The 15270-nt window shown below is 34.4% G+C and overlaps 1 protein-coding gene across 1 annotated transcript; it reads left to right on the forward strand.

Annotated features, from left to right (window-relative positions):
* The first annotated feature begins 37 nt into the window (after positions 1-37).
* LOC144967987 (mitochondrial pyruvate carrier 2-like) lies at positions 38-7594 on the forward strand. Its single transcript, XM_078905834.1, has 5 exons — positions 38-293; positions 4631-4671; positions 5235-5319; positions 6108-6219; positions 6942-7594. Exons 1-5 carry the CDS (start codon positions 200-202, stop codon positions 6991-6993), a joined length of 384 nt encoding a protein of 127 aa, XP_078761960.1. The 5' UTR covers positions 38-199; the 3' UTR covers positions 6994-7594.
* The last annotated feature ends 7676 nt before the right edge of the window (positions 7595-15270 follow it).

A 15270-nucleotide genomic window follows, 5' to 3' on the forward strand; every position in this document is an offset into this window, starting at 1 on the left:
ATATGTACAGTTGACTGCCCTCTCCTCTTTAGGAGTTATCTTTTGGTTCAATGAAAGGTTGTTCGTTCCTTTTATTCTCTTGGACTAGGGAACACAGGGGTCACTTTACTTAGAAAAGATGGGTCGAATGTAATAATTTTGTTTTGGTATCTCACAGGTTATTGATCACGAAAGGCACCATATTCAATTTAAACCAGATATGATTATTTTCACTGCAGTTTACCGAGGCCTGGTTGCCACAGGTGACAGATTAGTTCCATCACGATTGAGACCGTTGTGGGAGCACCCGGCAGGTGAGTGAAGTGCGACTAGAGAGGTGAGCCGGTGTTACCAATACTTAGCTTCTATACCAGGACAAATCATTCGTTTGGACAGAAAAATAAATAAAAAACTTACCGCTTACCGTCATAAGCAGTTTAGATTTGAAGATGCATTTGTTTTCTATCAAAAAACATTCGGTACTAGACAATCCTTGATGAATTTCAAAAGTTGTGTTTGAAATTATATCCTACATTTTTTCATGATTCATTCCTCGCGAAATCGTGGACGCTTACGTCTGTTTCAATGAGTGCCGTCGCAAACAAAACAAAGGTTTTTTAAAAAGTTTATTGAGAAAAAGTTACGGAAAAAAGTGTCCCTAGATAGGTATGCAATTTGGTGCATAAGTGCAGTAAAAATTGGTGCGCAAAATTAGTTCGTAGAGGATGCGAGACTGTGTGTGTGTGTGTGTGTGTGTGTGTGTGTGAGTATATGTGTGTGTGTCTCTTTCTTTCTTTTTTTTTTTTTTTGGGAGTGCCTACGTACACGGTTACGGGCCATCTCGCCTCAGGATCTATGTACACGTAAACCGGTTTACCGTTGCAACATTCTGTCAGTGATGGTCCTCGCTGTCGTGACGGCGCGCGCTCGTGTGTGTGTGTGTGTGTGTGTGAGTTTTGTTTTTTTTAATCAAAACAATTTTAACCATTAATGGCGAGATTCCATCTTACACTCCCCAAACTCCAGATCTTAGTCTTAATGTTATCATTAAAAGACAAGCTTTGCGATTTATAGTTTAATTGAAGCCCGAGTCGAAATATACTCTTACTACTGTTCTCTTGGTGGAAACGATTTATTCTGCATAAGTAATCTGGAGAAAAAAATCAGTGTCACTGTAAAAGGTTAAAATTTCACGAAGTACGCACCGTGAACACCGCTGTAACAATCCTTTGATCTATGTCATCAGGCAACCCATTGTTTCTTTCATCTTTTCCATTCCCCTTACTATCCCCCATCCCCCCGCCCACCTCTCTCTCTCTCTCTCTCTCTCTCTCTCTCTCTCTCTCTTCTCTCTCTCTCTCTCTCTCTTGTCATAGTGTTATCCCTTCCCCTTCCCATCTCAATGTAGAATGAAAACGTTCTGCTGTTTGCAGATACATGTATGATTGTTTTGTTTTCTCTCTCTCACTAGGCTAGGATTAAAAACCAAGACATCAGGTAATGGGTGTCTAATGCCAAAGTATAGATTCTCTCTTTGGCTAATTTAGTCACGCATGTGGCAGCCCAGCTATTTATTATGTTCTGCCTATAACACACAATAAGTGGGATTTTGGGGGTGGGTACGAAAGAAATCAAGGTCATAAGTAACCGTGCACAAGAGCTGTATAGGGAATTGGTTTCTGGGGGTTTTGCAAATACCAAATATTTTATGAAAAGCTCTTTCGAACTCCAAGACGTCTGGTTTGTTTTGCTATCTTGGAACAAACGAAACAGAGATGTCTTGATGTGTGACCTAGTTGTCTGATTTTGTGACCTCGATGTAAGGTTTTGTGACCTAGATGTATCCTTTTGTGTGTGCAAGCCATGCAGGTAAGTACAGCGATAGCTTGCCAGTTGAGGAAAAAAAAGGAAGAAGCAGCGTATCCGCATTCGAAAAACAAAACAAAAAAACCTGAAAAAATGAAACAACTTAACCTTTTAAAGGCGAATATCAATCTTACTTGGACCAAAAATAAAATCTTACCGTTTTCATCAAAAGACAAAAAACAAATTACAATTTTAAAATTTGAGCTGTTATATAGGGCAATATCCACCCAACGTGCTCAAAGCGCTTTTTATCAATATTCTTACTGCTCTTATCGTGGAAACGTTTTTTTATTCTGCGTTAAAAAATAGTATAAATGAAGACTATTATTTGAAAACAAAAAAAATCAGTGTCACTGGCAAAGGGTTAATTGCAGTACTCCTGCATCCTGTGAGACTCCTACGGCACTTGCTAATCATAAAAAAGGAAATAGCAATCGACAATACTAAGTTGAAAAAAAAAAGAAGAAGAAAAAAAGGGGGGGGGGGAGAGCAAACCCAGTAGCAATGCAACCTTTAGCGGCGAAATTTGATCTTTGACCAATACCAAATCCTCTTTCATCAAAAGACAAGTAACGGCAAAACGATTATAGACAATTGAAGTCCGACGAAAGGGAGACGTGTCGCTTGGTGACCTTGGTGACGTAGAGCATGTCAACGATGCTGGCAGATGTTCTTAACCCCTTAACAGCGAAGCAAATTTTTTGCTTTCAGATAATAGTTTGCTTTTATCTTTATTATTGTTAACGGAGAATACAGCGTTTCCACCAAGAGAGCAGTCAGACTATCGCAACTCGGACTTCAATTGTCTATAATCGTTTTGCCGTTACTTGTCTTTTGATGAAAGAGGATTTGGTATAGGTCAAAGATCTTGAATGCCCCCCCCCCCCCCCTCTTTCAAGGTGGTGGTGGCGGCGGATAAAAAAGGCCTTTTTTCTTTCATTCAATCAACTTGACTGCTGGTGGACCCTAGGCCTCTCTACAAGTACAAGAAATAATACTCACTTTTTCTCTGCTCCAACGAAATATCTACCCCCCACCGGTCTAATTATTTGTAGCAGACGACAAATTTCTAAAAACGGTCATGTGACACTGTAAAAACAACACAGGAAGTCCATGAAAGCTTATTTACGGCATTTCCTTTGAACCGTGTAAACAACAAAATTTCGTTTTCATTCGACTCAACGGGTCAGATTGGCCGGTATTTTTTAACGAACTAAAGTTCTGAAAAATCAAAATGTTTCTTAGAAAGTTGAAAGATGCTAGTTTTTGAAACAGAGGTAGGTTTTTAAAAAAAATCTTTGTATTTTACGCGAATGCATGCTCAAGGCGAGTTGGACGTTCAGCGGAGGTTGGTAGGCCAAAGGCCCACCTCTCTAGTATTAGTACACCCGTTAAAATAGTGTAGTGTGAGCTTTCAAATTACAGATCCTTTCACCTCATTACTAAATACATGCTCGTTGATAATGAAATGGTCTGTATTTGTTAGATTGGTTTGTTGTTCCAGCAGGCTGGATTATTAGGTGAGTAGCGCAGAAGCAGAGGCAGAGGAATGAAATGAAAGAACTTCCTCCTCCATATACACAGGCGCCACCCTGGAAAGACCCGTGATTACACATCAAATGTCATTCTAGATGTTTATTCAACAATAATGATATTAATAATATACTTATGCAATATTTAATGCAGTCATAGATTTGTGATTCGTGAGTATGAGTGTTCAAATTTCAATTGTTCAAACTCAAACATACTCTCCAGAAAACGTGCAAAAAATTTTTGATATAGCGTTGAGCAAAAGTGAAGAGATGGGCCTGAAACTTAATCTAAATGTTAAGAAAACCGAATGCATAGAATGATAACAACACAACCTTTCACTTGTTAAGTAAAGGAGAGTCCATAAAAAAAAGAGGAAATAAATTTAAACATATAGGCACTATCATTATCCATAGAAAACAAAGAATAGCTATAGCATGTGTTTCATAAAATGCGTCCAGTTATGTCAAACAACCTAAAGTTGGAGACCAGAATGAAAGTAGTGGAAAGATATGTTATAAGTACCATTTTAAATGGTTGTGAAATGTGGACGTTGACAAAGAATGTACTAGGAGGTTAGAGGCATTTGAGATGTGGCTGTAAAGAAGAATGTTGAGGTTATCATGGACAGACAAGTGAAGGTGAGAAAAGGAGGATGATTGATAGATACCATCAGAAAGAGGCAGTTACGGTTTCCTGGACATGTGTGGAGAAGAGACAAGAGAACAGTTGGTAACATCTGGGACGATTGAAGGAAAGAGAGCGAGAGGAGGACAGTGAATGACATATTTAAATAATCTAAGAATGGCCAAAAGTGATTTTAAAAGCAACATGAGTGAAAGGTGCTAAGTTTCTTTCTCAAGAACTGAGATGCTGACATTGGGACATGAACCCAGGTCTCTGAGGTGGAAGTACAATACCCTATCCACTGAGCAATCGTAAAATGTTTATTTTTGAAAATATCTGACATATCTTGACTCGTTGATTCAACTTACTCCATCATTTACTGTTTATAGACCTCATCTTTGCTGGCATCTGCAAATGCCATTTGACCATTTTCAGAAATTTGTCATCTATTAAAAAGTTTTGGTTTTAGAAAGAAGACAGTGCACGTCCTAGAAAAAGTTTTATTTAGATACATGGCTAATAATGTAAACATTTTTTAAAGGATATAATTCCAGAAGAAAAGATTATTGTTTGAACATCTGAATGATTTCTATTATGATTCATGACAATTCTATTCTTTCATCTGCAGGTCCAAAAACTGTCCATTTTTACGCACCAGTGGTGAAATGGGTAAGAGCATGAGAGTTGAATATTTTGTTTGTATTCTTCTTCTTCTTCTTCTTCTTCTTCTTCTTCTTCTTCTTCTTCTTCTTCTTCTTCTTCTTCTTCTTCTTCTTCTTCTTCTTCTTCTTCTTCTTCTTCTTCTTCTTCTTCTTCTTCTTCTTCTTCTTCTTATATTATTATTATTATTATTATTATTATTATTATTATTATTATTATTATTATTATTATTATTATTATTATTATTATTATTATTATTATTAATATTAGTATTATTATTACTATTATTATTATTATTATTTTTATTATTGTTACATTATCATACGTTGTTGTTCATTGGAGATGCTAGTCCCAAGTTTAAGTTTCGAATTTACACATTCTTTGATGTGAATAAAATAAGGTAATTCTCACTAAAATTTTGATATTAGGTATAACTTGTAGTGTAACTGTAAATTACAAAAACTATTTATAGATAAGTATAAAATGCTCTGCATTGATTACTGAATATTTAACATGTCTATTTTACATTTTTCATTTGTTATTGTAAAATTTTGTAAAAAATATTTTTTCAGGCTTTGGTAATTGCTGGTTTGGGAGACTTGCGTAGACCAGCTGAGAAACTCAGTATTTACCAGTCAACAGCTCTAGCAGCTACAGGTAAAGATTAATACTACCATAGATGATGCTTAATGGTGAGATGGCTCAGTGTTCACCTTTGGGAAAAAATAACAGTAGTCCTTCAGAGCTTTTACGCCCATGGAGCTGGAGTTTATCCCGGTTTCTATAACTTGGAATGGACTAAAGCAATTTTTTGTTTTCCTGTGGATATGAAACTAGTCTATCACAGTAATTTCCACCAGGTCTGACAGACCCAACTACCTAATCACTGCCGGGTGGTCAGGGAGGTTAGACAAAAAACTTGTTTGCACCTAGGATCAATCTCGGTTCCATCTGCATGTGAAGTGAGTGCTTTAGCTATTGGGTACCCCACCATTGCAAAATCTGCAGGATCATTTTTTGAAGTGTGGGTCTGAGCAATGAGATGATTCACAAATAAAAATGCATTTGAAAGAAAAATTGCTGTAAGTTTGTAGATTCTACATAAAGTTTCCCATTACCCCGACACAAGTATGATATTATTATTATTATGATTTTGGGATTAAGAAATAAGAATGTGTTAAATTCCATTTTTCTTTGCTCAGGTAGGGTTTGTGTATATCATGCTTTTTGCTCTTTGTTTTGCTTTGGTTTCTAACTACGGTTACAGGTATCTAGGAGTTTCTCATTGTTTCCTTCTTTTTATATTGTAGCAAAAGTAGCTTTGTCACTGACCACTAACAAAATATTTATTGAAATTATTGAATATTCTGATTTGTAATTTTGTATGGAAAAATTATCAGTCTGATCAATAATAATAATAATAGTAATAATTGTCTCTTTACCAGGCACCATATGGGCACGATACTCATTGGTCATCATTCCCAGGAATATGAGTCTTTTTACGGTCAATGTCTTTGTAGGATTGACTGGATATGTACAGCTGGCCAGGGCGATTCAGTGAGATTCTTTGACATTTTTTTTTTGTTTTTTGTTTTGTTTTTGAAGGTGGGGATTATTTTCTTCTTGCAATGTGCTCTGCAATACATTTTCAGCCATCATTTGAATTGGTGCAAACAGCTTTCACTATTTTAAAAAAATAAATGACTCGTATACAATCTTTCTTTTTATTTTTCTATAAATCATTTTAAACAACTCGAGTTATTATTGTAATACATGATTTATCCCTCTCATCAATGACAATTCACAACAAATGGTGGTACAATTTTAAAGTGACAAAAAAATTGATGATGGCTTATTAAATATACATGTCACAATGAAAATTTAACTTAATACTTTGACTGTGTCAATATTATTATTATTATTATTATTATTATTATTATTATTATTATTATTATTATTGTTATTTATTACTAATTACCATAAACATACTTAGCAAAAACAGATATATGCAATGAAATTAAAGAACGAAGACAAAAAGATGAATAAAAAATGATACGGGTGTAAAAGTAAAAAAGTTAGATCATATGATGGATATTTGGGATTCTATTTGTATGGGATATAAAAACAAGTTTTTATAGCAGTTTGTTAAAATTAAAGAAGAAACAACTTTTTTGTTGTTTTTTATTTTGTTTTTGTTCCTTTCCTCTTGTTTTTTTTTTGTTTTTTTATTGTGTTTACCTGTTATTAACATTTTTATTTCTTATTATTCTCATCACCAGTTACCAGTATACTCATCGCACAGCGGAGAAGAATATGATAAAAGAATCTTGAGGAGTCGAGCTTTAATGTCTCTATTTTCACTGCATTGATGTTCTCGGACAAGATTTTACTTCAGATTTTTTTTTTTTTTCATAATTTCAAAAAGAGAGTAAAGTGTCCTTACAGAGTTATGCAATCCTACCATAATCACAGTTGGAAATGTGTAAAAATAAGATTTTTGGGGGGGGTTTTCGGTACCATCTTTTATCACTTTGCAAAATAGCTAAAAACTGGTTAAACAGGAATTTAAGGGACCAAATTATTTATTTCAGTCGGACATAATATTTTTATGTTAGCATACTGACTAACAATACAATGAGAGAAAATTCGGCATTTTTGATCATCTGCACGAGTGTTCTGTTTGTCTACTATTGATAAGTTTTTATAAAGTACAAAAGTTACACTGCATCGGATAGTGTATTGTCATGTCAGTAATAATTTCAGATCTTGGGTATCCAAAAGACATGAAGATCAAGTGAATCCCTTTTTTATGTTAAAGTTTTGACACCTAGATGGTGTAACATTGCAGCAATTCCTTTCAGTTCACCGGTAATTTGGAATTTGGTAGCTTTAGATCATTGAATGTTCGTTAACAACAACAAAAAAGAGAAAATAATCAGAATTTTAAATAGTTTTCAGTTTATCAATTTTTTTTGGTTTGATCAATTTCAGTTTAACCGGTTCATTCTATGATTCAAACTCGGACATTTTAATATTTTTTTTTTTACATTGCTCCTTAGTCTCATTTTGCAGGGGTTTTGATATATATTTTATGCTAATATAACATTATTAGATTTTGATAATACAGTTTACACTTAGTGTCGTATTATAGTATTTTTTGTATATTTATCGTTGCTTTGATTCTTTTTATTAAGATAGCATATTTAATTATTTTAAAAAAAGACTTATGACAGATTTCTTGAGATTAAATTTTTTATTTCTTTTTTTTTTTTTTTTTTTGTGGAGGGGGTGTTGTTATTGTTGGATCGAATTAATAGTTTGTAGATGGCAAAGGTTTTAACAACACTCTGAAGTAGAAAGAATTGTATTACCTACCTTTGTAATGGTGCGATTTCTATGGGAGAATCTTTGTTTTGTTAAATCAAGTGTTGTGAAGTTAAATTATTATTATTAATATTATTATTATTATTATTATTATTATTATTATTGGTTACCCCAGATATGCTACTATGTATTATTTACTATTTATTGAAATTCAAGGTAAAAAGCTTGTGATTTATCATAACGTGACATATCATTCAATGTATTTTTTGTTTCATTTTTAAGTAATGCATAATGAGATGTGTAAGACAGTTATTGTTTTAGTTTCATTTGAAATTATATTCCAAGGAGTACAGGAATTTGAACTTGTTGAGGGTCCCTGACATGACCCAACTATAGTACTCTAGTCGGCCATGGTCCCTGACTTCCCTTGTGAGCAATGTTTTCTATCCTTATAACTATGGATCCCTTCTAAGTTTAGGTAGCTTGATGACCTGGTTATTATTGTTATCATAACAATAAATGCCCCGATTGTTATCTGGATTAGAGAGAAATCGAATGCAGAATAATCAAGGAATGACGAATACCAACATGTGCAGTCTCACTGTGAATCGTGTTTCGTTTGTATTCTGGTATGGATTTTTGCTTAGTTAACATATAAAAGTAGGAAGCATTCCTTGTTTTGGGATCATGTGATTTAGTATAAGATTATATTGATACAAATTATTTAGTCTGGGTGGGGTTCCTGATCTCCCATACTGGGCAGGGAGGTACTTACTGTGTCTTCTATCCCCCTATATCTGTTTTCCAACTTGCTTTCTATCTTTGTCTTGGAATGAGATTACTTAGTTTTGTCCTGGCCCCGGCATGTTGGCCTTACTGAGAGGGAAACAGTCAAATGCATAGTTATTGTTTTGGGAGATGATATTTTTTTTCCTTGTAAATCGTCTCTCTGTTATATATTATTATATTTGTTATTTTTAATGTATAATGAAATGTAAGCATTTGAGTGTATTTCTCTTTGTTGGATCTTGTGCTTGTGTCTAGGTGAGACTTATTGGTGATCCCAGACTAAGTACATTGATGGTATGCTCTTGGAATCTACATCTGATCCTATTTGTTCCCAGTTCCCCTTTGTCTTCCTTTCTCTTGGGTGCTTTAATTGTAATTCTAGAACTTTCTACTCTCCCATTTTCTTCCTTTTTACTGGCGCTGATATAACCTAAATGTGTTGCAAGTGCCGTAAAACCCTGAAAAACAAACAAACAAAATTATTTAGCATTTTAGTTAACCCCACTTGGGATCCCATGTTTGTGTTTTGGTATAAATTTTCACATGGCGTCGAACTAGGCTATAAATGATTGCTCTTGGAAATATACTCAATTTTGTTTTTTTTATTAATCTCAAGCTCAAAGCCACAACCATATATCACTTGTTTAAACAAACAAAGTTACTTTTTTTGTTGTTGCTGCCCTTTTAGTGTTAATTACTTTCTATCTCTTTTGCAGGCAAAATGTTGGGAATACGATTATTATTATTTTCCATTTTACTATGAGCTTGGTGTATATGATTTAAATTACATTCATTTTTATATTCAATGATGTGTTTAAAAAACTGTCTGTGAATGTTACAAAAGCCAAGCTATTTGAGATTATGTAATTATGTGCGATTGTATAAGGTATTTATTACAGGATAAGTCATATATTCAGCCATAAATAAAATAAGATACGTGATTTTAAAACAACCTTATATTTATACCAACTTAGTACCTCTGAAATTTTTGTACGGTTGTATATATATGTTAAATTTTTGGAATCTCTGCTTTTACTTATACTAAAATGCTACAATAATGCATCTTAACGTAATTCTCCTTTACAATTATTATTTTTGAATTTTAAGTGGCCATATCATTATCAAGGCATTATCATTACAGCAAGATTGCACGTTGAATGTTTATTGTTTACAAATTTTACTCCTAATTTAATGCATGACTCCCAGTAATAGAGAGATTCCACTTTTGGGGTCTTTCCAGAGGAAATGGCGATGTTTTAGTCGTCAGTCTTAGTGAGCACTGCAATTCGGGGAGGAAAGGGCATGTTCGCTCACAAAAAACTTTTGCAGAAAATTATACACAGTTTGCTTGTTTACTTTGTTATTTAATGGAATCAAATTACGACTCGTAGGTGACGAGGTTTGATCCTTTTGTTCCTGTATCATAATTGTTTAATAGCTTCCCCTATTTGGCTTGCATAATGGGTACTTAGATCTAATTAAAATCTCGCAGAAAGTACTTTGTTATTGATATTTTTTTTCAAGCTTAGCAAGCAGGCATTTTTGTTGTGTTTCATGCAACATAGTTGGGACAAATTTATTCTGGTTCCAAGGGTGAGAATGTTGTAAAAGTCAGAGAGGATGTTATAGACTGTCTCAATTTCAGCTCACAAAATTAGTAACTGCATCAATTTGTTTGCATGCGCTGGCAAGGTCACTTGCTGTGACTGCTATCAACCCCCCCCCCCCCCCCCCCCATGCGCTCTGCATTTTGCACATTCCACGTTGATTTGTGGTTTGTTCTAGAATGAGGCTCAACTATTTCTTGTCTTACTATCAAATGGAACAGTAAATTGATATATTCTTATTAAGTAAGGAAGGACACGTGTTTTCTCTCTTCAATTGCTAATTTATTTGTTATTTTTTTGTAAACCTGATGCTCTCCAGAACATCTGAGAATGTGGGAATTAGAAAGTGAACTGCTCTTTGTTTTTTTTAAATAAGTGTTACAGTGCATTGTGATCATGTACACTTACTGACAGTGGCCAACTGTCTTGATAAAATAGTTACTGTTCCAATTTGGCAATCTGAGAAAAATTTTAAGACAAAAACAAACTAGACTGTTAATATGTTTGGAAATGACCCTTGTATGCCCCAGGATTATGATTTTTTGATTAGAAAATTAAAGCAAGGAACAAAAAATGTCTAAATCTAGATTATCTTCTATAATAGTTCAAACACACTACTGATTTGGGTCATGACGGTATAGCACATTATTGTGTCCCATTTTAGTTCTTTGAAAAGTTGGCCGCTATGTTTATCTTATTTGGTCTATAAAGTTAGTGAAAAAGAAAATTAAAGATGTAACATGACAAATTCACAATCTCCTACCATAGAATTTATTATGGATAATATGCGAATGATAAAAACACATCAACAACAAAAATAAACTGTTCCTCCCTTCATTTAACCTTATGTTGTTCCAGCTTACTGCTTGCTAATATTTAAAGAATTAATAGTGCCATCATCCCAATGTTTGAGAATGGATGAGTGCGTTTGTTATTAGCTCCTATGCTTCTAAATCTAGTCTATCAATCGCTATCCACCTGCTTGTAACCATGACAGTTATTGATTATCCCCTTGGTAAAATGTATCCTATGATGCAACGAATTATAGTATATAAGAATGTTTATGTGCACTTGATAATTAGCATAGTTGACAAGTCTAGCATTTGTTGTGATTTTGTTTTATTTTTCTTAATTCAGTGCAAAATTATTTATTTTATCAAATTGATATTATCTTCTATCTCCTTTTATTCCCTTTCCACGCTGCTCTCATCTTTGTTCTGCGTTGACATTGCTCAGTTTTTTTACTAGTCCTGGCAAGGATCCTTTGCTGAGAGGGTAGCAATCAAATGTACTGTTCCTGTTATTGAGAAATGATATTTTTTTCCCTTGTTAATTATTTCTCTGATATATACTATTATAGTTTTGAATACATTATTGTGCTTTATAATCGTTTGAGTGTACCCTTGATATCCTTTCCTTTTCCTCTATTATCCTCCCTTTTACTGGCGCTGTAATGACCTGTATTTTGCACATTCCACTTTGCTTTGTGGTTTGTTTTAGAATGAGGCTGGGGCTTTGCCTTGTGTCTTGTTTTGGGGGGAGAGATACAGTCAAACAGATGTATTGGTTTGTGGCATATTACTATTGTTTTTATTCTAAATTGTCTTTCTATAGTATATAGAAAAGATAAAGGTTCCAGCTGGGTGGGGTTCCTGACCTCCCATAGTGGGCAGGGAGGTGCTTACTGTGTCTTCTATCCCCCTATATTTGTTTTCCAAATTGCTTTCTGTCTTTGTCTTGGGTGAGATTACTTGGTTTTTGTTCTTTCCCTGGCCGGATGCCCTTACTGAGAGGGAAACAGTCAAATGTATAGATAGTTTTGGGAGATAATATTTTTTTCTGTGTAAATCATCTCTCTGCTGCGCACTGTATTATGTTTTGTTTACATATTATATATCGTTTGTAAACATTTGAGAGTATTCCTCTTAGTAGGGACCGGTGCTTGTGTCTTGATGAGACTTTTAGGTGATCTCATACTAACTACTTTGATAGTGTGCTCTTGGAATCTACATCTGTTTCCTATTCGAACCAATTCCCCTTTGTCTTACCTTATCTTGGGTGCTTTAATTGTAATTCTAGAACTTTTTTGCTATCCCATTTTCTTCCTTTTTACTGGCGCTGATATGACCTTAATGTATTGCAAGCGCCGTAAAACCCTTAAAAACAAACAAAAGCTACTGACACAGTTGAATAAAATTCCCTGAAAAGTCACCTGGTGAACAGACAGAATCTGCAAAAGACAAATCTGTGGAGAGATATAACTCATTAAGCCACTAAAGCCTGGGACAGGCATGGAACTCGAAAAGAGAGTATATTAATGTTAAGCACATTAACTCACTCAATCCTAGAGAATTTTGCTACTTTTCAAAATTGGAAGAAAAAAAATGTATAAAAAATGAGCATGTGCATACATAGAACATAAAGGTCTAGTTTTATTCAACTACCATTAACATGTAAAAATTAAAAACATTAGCTTTGATATTATGCCTAAAATTTTTCTCAGAAAAATGTCATAAATAGGCATGGGTTAAAAGTAACCCGGGTAAACTACGGATATAGTCGGTGTTAGGGTTGAGTGAGTTAACTTTGTTTCTTTTTAAACCATTTGGACAGATTCCCCTTGGAGGGGATCCCGTTCTTGTGTCTGGGTAGGATTTTTTAAGCATCCTCCAAACTCTGAGATAGATAGATCTAGAAATCTAGTTCTATTCATCATTTGAACTAGTGCCTGGTGTCTTATCATTTCTTTGGTGGCTAGAAGTCCAGATCTGTAACCTTTTTGCTGGTGTTAAATTACCCACAAAATGCCAGAAGTGCTGTTGTGAAGGCCCTGGGACTGGGAACATACTGAAACGTTATGCTGTCGATTGCTGAGTTGTTAGACTTTGTTTATACTATAAACTACATACATCGGTTGTGTTTTTTATTATTGTTATTACCACCAATGAACAGTTTATTGTTTTCAATGTATTGATAGTATCTTTATTCAAGTATTCATGTAATCGGTATTGTCTTTGTTCAAATATTCATGTAATCGGTATTGTCTTTGTTCAAGTATTCATGTAGTCGGTATTGTCTTCGTTCTGGGTGGGGATCCTGACCTCCCATAGTGGGCAGGGAGGTACATACTGTGTCTTCTATCCCCTTATATTATCTGTTTTCCAACATGCTTTCTGTCTTTGTCTTGGAATGAGATTACTTGGTTTTGTCTTGGCCCTGGCCGGAGTCCTAGCTGGGAGGGAAACAGTCAAAGGCATAGATATTTTTTTGGGAGATGATATTTTTTTCCTTGTAAATCATCTCTCTGTCATGTATTATCTTATTTATTTTTAATGTATAATGTAAGCATTTGAGTGTATTCCTCCTTGTTGGATTTTGTGCTTGTGTCCGGATGAGACTTATAGGTGATCTCAAACTAAGTACATTGAAGGTATGCTCTTGGAATCTACATCTGATCCCTATTTGTTCCTAGTTCCCCCTTTGTCTTACTTTCTCTTGGTTTCTTTAATTGTAATTCTAGAACTTTTTACTATCCCATTTTCTTCCTTTTTACTGGCGCTGATAATGTGTTGCAAGCGCCGTAAAACCCTTAAAAACAAAACAAAACAAAACAATTGTCTTCGTTCAAGTATTAATGTACTAGGTATTGTCTTTATTCAAGTATTCATGTAATAGGTATTGTCTTTGTTCAAGTATTAATGTAATCAGCATTGTCTTTGTTCAAGTGTTAATAATGTAATCGGTTTTGTCTTTGTTCCAGTATTAATGTAATTGATTGAATGTTATGACTTCTTGTTTGTTGTCATCGTGAATAAAGCGGTCATGGGATAATAAATTTAAGAATGTTATGTACTGTTTATTCTTTTTTTTTTTTTTTTCTGAATATCGTGATCATGATTTATAAACATTTGAGTTAATTCTTCTGAATAGGGACCTGTGTCTGGATGAGACTTTTAGGGATCTCAAACTAACTACACTGATAGTGTGCTCTTGGAATCTACTTCTCTTCCCTGTTTGAATCACTCCTCTTTGTCTTACATTGTCTCATGTCTCGTATGCTTTCATTGTAAATGTTGAATTTTTTGACAATTCCATTTCCTTCTCTTTAATAATAATAATGATGAATAGCACCTATTATAGCGCTTTACCCCGTCTACACAGCCACCAAGCGCTTTACTTTGACATCAATTGTAGTGTACAAATGCATTTAAAAAAATAAAAAATAGATCATTAATTAATTACATTTGAAACAAGTGGGTTTTTAGTTGTGTTTTAAAATTTTGAAGGGATGAGGATGACCTAAGGGATACTGGTAGGTGCCTCCTACAGTGAGGGGCGGCAATTATAAACCATTGAGTGTCAACCTTACGAAGTATCCTTGGCCTCATTAATTTGAACTTGTCATCATTTGATCTCAAGGGTCTTATTGAGTCGATACCTCTAAAAGCTTGTTAATATACAATGGTGCTGAAATGACCTAAAAATATGTTGTAAGCGCTGTAAAACCCTTAAAAACAAACAAAACAGACTACCTAGTTTTGTTGTTGTGATTGTAAATGCAACTATCTATGTTAGCTCTTTTGACTTTCCCCACCATTTCTCTTTTTGCTGGCATTATTTTACTTAAAAATATGAAATATATATTCCCCACTGTGATTCTGAAACAGATATCAACTGGGTGGGGTTCCTGACCTCCAATAGTGGGCAGGGAGGTACTTACAGCGTCTCCTATCCCCTTATATCTGTTTTCCAACTTGCTTTCTGTCTTTGTCTTGGAATGAGATTACATACTTAGTTTTGTCATGGCCCTGGCCGAGAGAGAAACAGTCAAATGTATACGTAGTTAGTTTTGGGAGATGATATCTTTTTCCTTGTAAATCATCTGTTA

The sequence above is a fragment of the Berghia stephanieae genome, chromosome 3 (genome assembly GCF_034508935.2).
Source record: "Berghia stephanieae isolate SIO BIC M18660-M18661 chromosome 3, UCSD_Bste_1.3, whole genome shotgun sequence".
Lineage (NCBI taxonomy): Eukaryota > Metazoa > Mollusca > Gastropoda > Nudibranchia > Aeolidiidae > Berghia > Berghia stephanieae.

Excerpts from the sequence above, each read along its gene's own strand:
- LOC144967987 (XM_078905834.1), top strand. The coding sequence starts at position 200 with ATGATTATTTTCACTGCAGTTTACCGAGGCCTGGTTGCCACAGGTGAC. Across the intron at positions 294-4,630 it reads GTTGTGGGAGCACCCGGCAG|GTCCAAAAACTGTCCATTTT; the intron begins GTGAGTGAAGTG and ends TTTCATCTGCAG. Across the intron at positions 6,220-6,941 it reads CAGCTGGCCAGGGCGATTCA|TTACCAGTATACTCATCGCA; the intron begins GTGAGATTCTTT and ends TCTCATCACCAG.